Source organism: Brassica oleracea, chromosome C6, assembly GCF_000695525.1.
Source record: "Brassica oleracea var. oleracea cultivar TO1000 chromosome C6, BOL, whole genome shotgun sequence".
Taxonomy (NCBI): Eukaryota; Viridiplantae; Streptophyta; class Magnoliopsida; order Brassicales; family Brassicaceae; genus Brassica; species Brassica oleracea.
In genome coordinates, this window is record NC_027753.1 from 11,215,331 (window position 1) to 11,227,079 (window position 11,749).

The 11,749-nt window shown below is 33.6% G+C and overlaps 1 protein-coding gene across 2 annotated transcripts; it reads right to left on the reverse strand.

The window, feature by feature from the left end:
* Positions 1 to 1,270: 1,270 nt before the first annotated feature.
* LOC106296832 (transcription factor bHLH80) lies at positions 1,271 to 3,321 on the reverse strand. Of its 2 annotated transcripts, XM_013733059.1 has the most exons (5): positions 2,742 to 3,321; positions 2,196 to 2,330; positions 2,029 to 2,094; positions 1,664 to 1,732; positions 1,271 to 1,489 (listed from the first exon to the last, which is right to left on the reverse strand). In XM_013733059.1, exons 1-5 carry the CDS (start codon positions 3,168 to 3,170, stop codon positions 1,436 to 1,438), a joined length of 753 nt encoding a protein of 250 aa, XP_013588513.1. In that variant the 5' UTR covers positions 3,171 to 3,321; the 3' UTR covers positions 1,271 to 1,435. The 2 variants fall into 2 exon arrangements, with proteins under 2 accessions (XP_013588513.1, XP_013588514.1); XM_013733060.1 differs by lacking the exon at positions 2,029 to 2,094.
* Between the last annotated feature and the right edge of the window lie 8,428 nt (positions 3,322 to 11,749).

Genomic DNA, 11,749 nt, shown 5'->3' on the forward strand with positions numbered 1-11,749 from the left:
TAGCATACAATCTTAAACCTCAAGACATTAGATTTTATCATGAATCTATCAACCAAGCATACGAATTCTCAAAGACATCCAAATCAGATCAATATAACCTATCATACGGATTATTTAGGGTTTCTATTTAAAACAAATCATATTACAAAACTATCAATCCTAGCACATGATATTAAACCTCAAGAATCATGCAATCAAATCATTCGTATTTTAAACAAGTAAACCTCAATCAATCTATCAACCTATCGGATTATATAAGAAAAACAAACTAGCAACCTATCGGATTCAATCAATGTTTTAACAGCCTGGTCGGTTTAAACAATGTTAAATCAGATGAACAATTAACCAAGCATAATGAGAAAATAAATCTATCAATTTAACGGTCAAACAATTCTAGCAACATAGCATCAGATTCAATCAGATTTAAAACCTCAATGATGAAAACCGAAAACAGTTTTGATTTCAAAATATCCGATTAGGGTTTTAATATGTGATTTGATAATTATAGTATAATTAATTCTGATACTTATATTATTTAGGGTTTATAGATATAGAGTTAGGATTTATCGGATTTTAACTTGTAAAAACCGATTTGGGGTTTTAATCATGTAGGAACATGATTTAGGGTTTTGGGTATCAAACTTTTAGAGCTTCGATTTACTCAATTAGGATTTTTATCTATTACCCTATGGTTTTGATTCATAAAGATTAGGGTTTTAGGGTTTCATTCTTTATCAATCAATCCATGTTCGATTATGAGTTCTTAGGTTTTGAATTACCTTTTAACCTTAGATGATTGTTGAATCGGACCACCAAAGGAGTTGAGCCGCAAGCAGGACACGAACGGGACGCGAGCTGGAATGGATCGAATCGCTTCTATCGGATCGCGGACGTCCTTTGTTGCTTGATCGGGAACGCCTTGATCGTCGAACGCGAGCTGTCTTATGCTGTCGCGAACGAGGAAGAGGTCGCATGCTGGAGCTGCTCTCGGATCGCGAACGTCTGAGCTAAGATCAGGAACGCCTTGGGCTGAAGCTGATCGGGGACGCGAACTAAAACAGATGCGGGAACAAGAGACGCGATCGGGATTTATGGTTCGTCGGATCGTCGGATAGGGTTAGGGTTTTAGGGTTTTTCGATTTAAATATTAGCTTAGGAATTTATAGTTTCGTGCTGATAACATGTTATAAAAGTCATGGAAAAAGCTATCTTTATTCATAACATAGAAGTTCCTTATATAGGAGATTATACCGTCATACATAAATGGAAAGATTACAAATCATAATCTATTGGTTATGAACTATCTGCGATATGGTCATAACATTTTTATAATCCAATAAAAGGATCATGTTTCGACTTTTCGAACAGACCATCCATTTAAAGATTAAACATAAAAATTACATATATTATATATATATCAATTCTAAAGGAAACCTTATTGTTCTTCTTTAGGTTTGCATCCGCACCTCTTCTGCTGCTCTGTCAACTCCTGAATCAATAAAAAAACAGAAAAAATGATCAAAACAAATAAAAATACAAAATGGTTTATTTTTACAGTTTGTGTTACTAATCATTGCTCAATTGCTCTTTCCGATAGATTTTTCTCGAGCCATTTTCCCTCATTTCATATGCTAAATTTATGTTGATATATATATATATAAACCTGGATCTGGCACTGAAGAGCTTTCACATACTCCACAGCCTCTTCTAACATGTCCGCAGTGTTGGTTTGCTGCAAAAAAAGGAAAAAGATAATCAAATCTCAGTCTTTTCATATCGTTAGGAAACTAATCAGATATCACTCAAAGAATCTTCGAATAAAAACCTGCACAACCATAGTTTATGGACTATACCGTAATTTTTATCAGTGCCTTCACAATCATCAACAGTTAACATCCATTTTTCTTTATGGTCAAGCTTAATAAGCCCACTAAATCTTACCTTAAGCTTTTAAGCATATATAATCTTGGTCCCATTTCGTGATTCTTAGCAAATTGAAAATTAGTATGCAATGTAAAAGAAAACTACTTTATCCATGTTAGGAACAAGTTCTTGCAGCCTCCTGATCCGGTCACTTATTCGTGTTCTCCTCATCTAATCATATGAATAGAGAAAATACATTAAAAAAAAAACAAGAACGCACACACAAACAACACAAGTTATGACTGCAAAGCGTGAAGCTTTTAAGCAAATACCCGTTCAGCGATGCTACGAGGATGAGTTGCACAACCGCGTTTAGCACGAACCCTAAAAGGAACCGAGTCGTCAAGAAGCTTATCCATGTTCATATCCATCATTCCTGATACACCACTACTCATTTGCTCTTCTTTCTACTCAAGAGAATAAAAGGAAAGAGTTAATTATCCAAGTCCAAGAATCATATGAACATTTCCCATCTCACAAGAGTAAGACGAGCTTCAGATTTGAGCGCCTTGGATATAAGGGACTTATTGTAGTGCCTAATAAAGCATGTTTCTCGTTTGACATCTACTAATATAAGTTTTATGTCAGCCACTGGAAAAAAAATACTGCAACTTGCTGAGTTTTGTTTAAAACAAATGCAAGTTGTCAAAATTAGACAAGACTGCTCTTTTACATCGTCATTTCAAAGACCCATTAAACTATGACTGTACTAATTTCAGTCAGAGCCTGAACTCAAAATACTGACTATAATTTCATACAAATTGATAACAATAAGAAAATTAATCAAATAAGAACAGATTATGTCGAAGAAAGGTTACCATCTGGGAAGAGAACTGAGCTTCAATTTCTCTCGACCGTTTACTTCCCGGAGAAATGTTAACGTTCGGCGGCAAGTAATCGTAATTAGCCGGAATCCCAAAATTTGATAAAAACCCATCAGTCGCAGCTCCAGAGCCACTGAGAAAATCCGTCGGAGAGCTGTTCTGACGGTAAAACCCACTTTGGTGATTGTACAGTCCCTGCTCAACGGAACTAGGGAACTCAAACGTGTCGGGACTTGTTAACCCTGCCGAGTTTCCGGTAAGAAGCTCAGTTAAACAGAGGTTGGGTTTCAAATCATCTTCTTCATCGTCCTCGAGTAGGGTTTCAATCCAAGTGGCCGGAGCTGAACGGATCCGAGATAACCCACCACGACTCACATCTCCACCTCCTCCTCCTTCGCCGCCGCCGCTGTGAGTGGATTGCATCGGATTTTCACCGGCGACTGGTTTAGTCGGTGAACAGAAGTTCTCTGTTTTTATTCGGTAGAGACAATAATAAGACAAAGCCACAAAGGTTTCCTCTTTTTCCAGTTTTCGTTCTCGCTGTTTTATTATTTTATTTTTATTTATATGTAAAATCTCTAGACCAGATTGTTCTCCGATTGTCTTTCACTTAAATTTTAGTTTTTCCTCGAAAAGAAATTAAAAAACTTACCGTGTGCTTATTTTGACACTGAAATACCAATTCTTGACTTTGACTAAGATTTACGGTTGATTCTTGAAATATCACCAGTAGTGAAGCACATTGAAACAATTCTAGCTTTTACGTTACTGTTAGTCTGTTCTGGGTTCTGGTTTATATCATATTATATAATGGTTTAGTTGGTTTAGTCTTACATTTTGATTTACTTATTTCGGTTTACCATTTGTAACAAACTATATAAACCAATCATAACAACTTGTAAATGTAACAAAAGATGAATAACATAATCTCTTATCGATCTAACTCTCTCTCTCTCTTTCGTTTCTTCCGTTCTTTATCTGAACTTGTGATATGGTTATTCTGCCAAAATCGAGCTCAAATTTGATTATTTCGTCAAATTTTCAGCTCAACAATGGTCACTCTTCGTAGATCGACTCGACGACCACGAAATTCAGGTTTGTCGACGAAATCAGCTAATCCAGCTCGAGCTTCTTCATTGAACACTATTCCAGCGCATCCGATCCCCGATCCACCTATTTTGGTGACAATATCGGTGAATCCAATACCGTCACAAGTTATGTTACCTTCTTTTCCGATTACGAATGGTTCTGAAGCTTCAGATGCTTTTGTCTTCGATGGAATACAATATTCACTGTACTTCTAGACAAGCGGAGACAATCCAGGGACATCGATCATCACAAAGGTACTCGATGGTTTGAATTATAATACCTAGAATATAACAATTACAATTGTTCTAGATGCTACGAACAAATTAGCTTTTGTGGATGGATCTTTACCGCGTCCTCATGAATCACATCAACATTATCAAATTTGGTCTAAATGTAACAATATGGTCAAAGCATGGATCTTGAACTCGGTTACTAAAACAATTTATGGGAGTATCTTAGGGTTCAATGATGTATTTGAGATATAGAAAGATCTGTACAAGGTTTCATATCACAAACTTGCCACGATCTTATCAACTTACACAGCAAATCTGGTCTCTCCAACAAGGATCCACTCTTTCAACGTATTACACAAAGTTGAAAACAATGTTCGATGATCCTGATGGAGCAGATTGTGCAAAGACTTGTCAGACATGTCCATGTTGCAAAGCGATGAATAATAAAGTAGAGCATACCAAGATTATCAAGTGATTGGTTGGCTTAAATGATTCTTATACAAATGCTAGAAGCCAAATTATCATGAAGAAACATGTATCTGATTTTTCAGAGGTCTATAACTTGCTTGACTAGGATTACATTTAAAGAAACTTTCATCATTTTGTTAATGCAACTGCGTTTCATGTATCATCATTAGTGGATAATCAATCATCTAACAAAGATCCCTACACTGCTCCACGCACATCTCGCTCTATGTGTTCCCATTGTGGTCACACAGGTCATACTGTAGACAAGTGTTACAAGATACACGGCTATCCTCCTAGTTTTAAACACAAGATCAAACCAACTTAGGAAAAGCTCCGCAAACAACACTTCAGTCAAGCCAGTCGTAGCTCAGTTGACAATTGATGAGCCTCTAATAGATAAAGGATCGAATATAGAGATGTACAACACACTATCAAAAGATCAGATACACGGAATTATCAATTACTTCAATGCTCAGCTTCTTAATGACTAGATGGTAGTAGCTTCTTCACTAGTAGAACTATTACCACACTTCCTGGTATGGTTTTCTAGGATTCTACATTACATTTTGTTAGCATATTAAGAGCTACTGATAATGTGTTATCTTCTTAGTCATGGATTATAGACAGTGGTGCTACACACCATGTCTCTTATGACAAATCTTTATTTGAGACATTGACTGAGACTCTCAATAGATCAATTACTTTACCAACAGGTTTGGGTATTAAGATTGCATGGATGGAAACATCCGCCCTTAATGAATATCTGGTGTTAAATGATGCATTATGTATACCAGATTTTAGGATGAATCTTCTCAGCATCAGTGACTTGAAATGTCGAGTAACATTTGATGATGAATCTTGTGTGATACATGATCCAATCAGGGGATTGATGATTGGTCATGGTGAACAAATCTCTAACCTTTATGTCCTCAGTGGAGCTTCACTTGCAGAGTCATCTAATAAGAATTTTATTTTTTGCGAATGTAGTTGTGGACACATCTATGTGGCACAATAGGTTAGGGCATCTATATGTATCTAAGATTACTGCAATCACATATGTACTTGGCTTATCTCAAAGAAATAAAATTACCTTTCATTGGCCATTTCTCCTCAAGAAAAACAGAAACATCTCCCTTACATCTCCCATAACAACCTTTGTGAAAATGCATTTGATTTGTTGCATATAGATGTATGGCGTCCTTTCTCTGTAGAAATAGTTGAAGGATATAAATACTTTCTTAAGATGTTCTCCAAATATTTCCGAATTTCTTAAAGTTGATTGAGAATTAATATGGCAAGACTGTAAAGGGAGTAAGATCTGATAACACACCTAAGTTAAGATTCAGTGAGTTGTTCAGGAACAAGGGGATTCAAGCATTTCATTCATGTCTTGAAACTCCAAAATAGAACTCTGTGGTTAAGAGGAAACATCAACACATACTCAATGTGGCAAGAGCTTTAATGTTTCAAGGTCACATCCTATAAGAGTATTGGGGAGACTGTGTATTAACTGTAGACTGTAGTATTCCTTATCAATCGCTTGCCTACTCTTCTACTGAAGAATAAGTCTCCCTTTCAGGTTCTAATGAATTAAATGCCAAATTATAAAGGTCTTCGGATTCTTGGATGTCTATGTTACAGCTTCACTTACTTGAAGAACATGCATAAATTTCAACCAAGATCAAAGCCACGAGAATTCTTAGGCTATCCAGCAGGTTACAAGATGTACAAAGTGTTAGATTTAGAAACAAACATAACACAAATAACTCGTAATGTTGTGTTTCACGAAGACATCTTCCCCTTCGCCAATGACACCTCTCTGTCAACTTCAGATTTGTTCTCATTACTTGACAATGCAGTTATAAATGAATCTGATACAAAGTAGCTTCATATTCATGTAGTTGAGAATCCTCCTACAGTTGTGAATGAAGCTCTTGTTAATAATGGATTCATTCCTGTAACGGCAAGGCAAGCACCTGATTGTTCCAAGAGAGCAACCAAACACCCTGCTTATGTACATGATTACCACTACAACATCACTGATACAGATATCCCTTATCTGCTTGTAGCATATCTTTCTTATGAGAAAATATCTGATGGATATACAGCTTACATATGCTTAGTAAATCTTCATGTTGAACCAACATCTTTCACGCAAGCTAAGAGATTTTATGAATGGATAAAGGAGATGAATGAAGAGTTGATAACATTGGAAAATAATGATACTTGGATAGTATATTCATTGCTCCTGGAAAACGTGCAATTGGATGCAAATGGGTCTACAAAGTAAGCTTAATGCTTATGTTACTTTAGAAAGATACAAAGCACGTCTTGTTGCCAAAGGGTACACTCAGAAAGATGACATTGATTTTGTACACCTTCTCATCGGTTGCAATAATTACTCATGTGAAAATGCTTTTAGCAGTCTTTGCAGCAAAGAAATGGAGTCTCAGACAACTAGACATTTCGAATGATTTTCTCAAATGGTGATCTTGATGAAGTAATATATATGACTTTTCCTCATGGATATACTCCAATATCAAGTGTTCAACTACCTCCTAATGTGGTTTGCAAGCTCGAAAAGTCACTGTATGGTTTAAAACAAACCTCTAGACAGTGATTTTCAAAGTTTAGTGCCACATTGTTGTCACTTAGATTCTCTAAATCTCACGCTTACCATACTTTGTTCATCAGAAATGTCAAAGGTAAATATGTGGCAGTGTTGGTTTACGTCGACGACATCATTATTGCGTCTAATAGTGATAATGAAACATAGCAACTTGTCACTGATATGAAGATTTTCTTCAAGCTTCGAGACCTTGGCGATCTTAAGTACTTTCTTGGCTTAGATATTGCAAGATCATCTTCAAGCATCTCTATAAAACAAAGAAAGTATACTTTGGGTTTATTGGAAGATGATGGTTTATGAGCGTGTAAACCATCAAGTATTCCCATGGTACCAAGTGTGAAACTCTGTTCCATTATTGATGAACCTATTCTTGGTGATCCTCTAGCTTACAAACGACTGGTTGGGAAAATGATGTACTTAACCATCGCCAGACTAGATATCACCTTCGCTGTAAACAAGCTTTGTTAGTACACTTGTGCTCCAAAGAAATCTCATCTTCAGACTGCACATAAAGTTCTTCATTACCTTAAAGGAAATAACAACATGACAAAACTTCTAATTTCAACGATTTAAGAACCAACAACATGGCAAAAATTCTCAACAAAATTGAAGGAGTTAGCTAAGAAAGATTCCAAGATTTCCAAATTGTCTACCAACCTCAAGTGCAAAACATGAATGCAGATTTATCAGTTAAGATTGCACGTGTTTATTATAAAGAGTTGTTTTTTTTGTTGGTTGATCTATTCTAAACTGTCTTTCTAAACGCACTCTAGTTTGAGTAAAAGAACAGTCTTGTAATGTAAAAAATATATATGATTTGATTACCTTGACTTATTTTATGGTTAACTAATGGATATATCTTATATATTACTTACTATTTCATTTTGTGCATTACCATTTTAAATATGTATAGAATATGATTAAAATATATTCAAATTTTGTTAAGTTATATACAATATGTTAAATTGGTATTAAATTGAATTATATATATTATAGATACACGAAGTCGGTTCATGTAAATAATAATTCAGACTTTATTTGGTAATCAAATAACATTTGCTTCATTCACAATAGCTGGGCGCATCAACTTTCCATTGCAATGTATTTTGATATTTTTCTGTAAAAAGTGATACATATTTTTTCTTCTTGCTTATGCATGAGATCATATTGTTTTCAGGAAGAAATATCTTTCACTTGTGCATTCCGATAATTAACACTTCTAACCCCATTTATATCACATTTCCAACTTCTAGATCAGTTCTTTAGAGTATTTAAAACCCTAGTTGATGGTTTCTTTGACACACTGAATTATCCTACTGGCTGCCTCGATATGAGGCTTCTTTGGTTTATTTTGATATCTTGCACATATCCTCGTACTCAAACTCAAATCTGGTCAATTGGCTTGAGGTACATGAGACTCACAATCATACATCTATAGTTTTTTTTGTCAACCAGTTCACCATCATCATCCTTTCATAGTTTTGTTGTGGTGGTCATAAATACCCCCGCCTCCTTTCAATAATCCAATCCAAAGTTGGTCAATATATGTATGTCATAACCAATGGGTGGATAGGAAAGAGGTAGTGAAGGTTACATATTTGATGGTGGACATGGTGGCTACGATAATGGTGGATGCGTGATGTGGTCATGAAAAAGTTGATGTTGATTACGGAAGAAGTGATGATTGTTACAACGGAAGAGGTGGTGGTTAAAGAGATGGTAGTTGATAGGATCGAAATGCAAACAAATAAAAAATACAGAACACATATTATAGATCTGATGTCAGTCAAAGTGTAAGTGGCTACGGAACTGGAGACGGTGATGATTATAGATGAAATAATGGTGGTGGTGGTTAATAACTATAGAAGAAGATATTTGATATTTCATGAATCGGATAGTAAGGTTAGTATAATGGACAATTCTCTGAAATAGCCATTTTTAAGTTTTTCTCACAAAAATAACACTCAAGAAAGAAAATGACCAAAATAGTCCTTTAAAAATTTGAAATTTTTAATATTTATTTTTTATTTTTAAAAATTTGAAACTCTATCCCTAAAACCTCACCCCTTAACTCTAGACCCTAAGTCTAGATTAGTTAACCCTAGGGTAAAAATACATTTTTATCCTTTAATAAAATTTATTTTAGTCATTTTCTTCATTGAGCGCTATTTTTGTGACAAAAATTTAAAAAGAGCAGTCCTAGGAAATTTCTCTAATATAATATATATTGTGATCATAATGAAAATTTTGTTTTGTTAGATTCTTAAATATAGTTTTTTAGTTATCTAATCCAATTAATCAAATAAGTTTATTTTCTGTAATATCATAACATTTTTATCTTCAACTAGCGTCGGCCCGCCCTACGGATTATAAATAAAAAATAATTAGAATAGCTAGAGTAAATTTCTATTATAAAACTTGATATATAAGTAACAATTAGTCAAATGCTTTGTTGGGTTAAAACTATACTATATATATTATTTATTTATGCTTATATTATACTGTAAATTACTGATTTATGTTTATTCTTGCTTATATTTTATTATTCTGAAAACGGTTAAATGACCATTGAAATTGTGTGATTTCTGATTAAATATTTTTAACAAAATATAAATGATCACAAAAACGTACGAAAAAAGTTTACAGTAAAATATTCCATATAAACTAATTTATAATGTAAACTTTGATTTTAATAGTTGCATTATATTTTAATAACAATTATTATGTAATAAAAAGATAACACTATTTGATTTTTTCTTAATACATATAATACTCGATAAATGATATGAAATATTATATGTCAGTTGTGTGTATTAGATTTTATCATTTTTGGATTTTTTGAAAAGAAGAGATTTTTTAAAATTCACGATTGTTGACTTTAAGTTCCACCGGGAGACTAAATTTATGTATAGTATTATTGCTAAACTGATTGGTTATAATTTTAAAAACTTATAATTAATTTATAAAAAATATAATTTTATGTAAATTTTCTTTTATGTTAAGTTGGGTGTGAGTATAATTATGTTGTCTACACTAAATTTCATTTATATAACTAAAAATGATTGAAATCTTAATATTTTGCTTTTATGAGTTTTAAGTTTTATAACACTATAAAATACATAAATCAATCGGATTCGATCATAAAAGGATAAGATCGAGTTTTCCAATACCATTATATCCTTTTTTTGGGGGGGGGGGGTGATTTATAAAATAGTGTTTTTATTTAGAGGATTTTTTTGTCAAAGTTATTACATTTGGATGTACTGATTGTGTGAATGTTTTTAGTTTTCGAAATTGTTGTTTATGATCAGATGATTGTTGTTGGACCAATTGAGGGAGTAACTTATTATGGTCTGAGTGAGTTTAAGAAATGGTGAGGTTGATAAGGGCCTGACTGGTGTTACCGCATCAGTTGCGGTTGCGGGAGTTTGCGGATGCGGATAGTTGCGGTTTTAAGCGGTTTTAAGATATTTGTACGAATTGTATTGCGGTTAGATATTGGTGTGTTTGCGAGATACTTATGACAGGTTAACCACCAAATACAACAGCGGTTAGATAATAAATTAAAAATATTTACATTTTATATAATTATAAGAATACTAAACATCATAATATTATAATAAATATAAAATTTAATTTTTAAATTTTAAAAATTATATTTTAAAAAATTATATTTTTAAATTTTTAAAAATTAAATTTTTAAATTTTTAAAAATTAAATTTTTAGATTTTTAAAAATTATATTTTTAGATTTTTAAAAATTATATTTTTAAATTTTTAAAAATTATATTTTTAAATTTTATTTTAAAATTTTATAATATAAATTAAGATATAATAGATATATTTTAGTATTTCTATTATTTCAATTTAAATTTTTTTTATTTTTTCTTATTTATATTGTTTTTTATAAAAACATTTACCCTCCCACAACCGCCTGCAGCCCCAAACGCTAACTGAAACCATCTTTTGAATTTAAGAGATTTAGAGCGGTTTGAAACGGTTTAGAACAGTTTGAGTGATTTCGCAAAATCCCAACAACCGCTACCAACCGCAAAATCTGCGTTTGCGGATGGTACCAGGGAAACCATTCATGCCCTAAGTTTACAAAAAAAAAACAACTGGTTACCTTAATTTGTAAACACTCGGTGTATTTGTTTATGTTTAGAAAGTGTGTCATTCAAATTTTTTTTATGTTATGAAAAAGACTTAGATAATTTTATTGCTCGGTCTTGTTTACCCGAGTCAAGCAAGCAAGTGTTAGACGTACATTGCAATTTAGTAGTTACGTAGTATATTAACATAAACGAATAGTATGAAAACATTGAATTGGTTCTGAAACATCAAAAATATCTGACGGGACGTGGTAGCTCGTTTGGTAAAGACCTTGGGGGCCAACTGTCATGCTCCCGGGTTCGACGCCAGGCGGAGGGGAACTGCCCATCCTGTCATCAAATGCGGTACTGGGTGTTGGGTCTTGTCCCCAGCCCAGGTTTAAGCCCTCCCGGGTGAAGTGGACCGCTGTCTAACCGGGCCCAGAGAATGATCCACGTAAGTGGAGAACCCTGGATTATCAAAAAAAAAAAA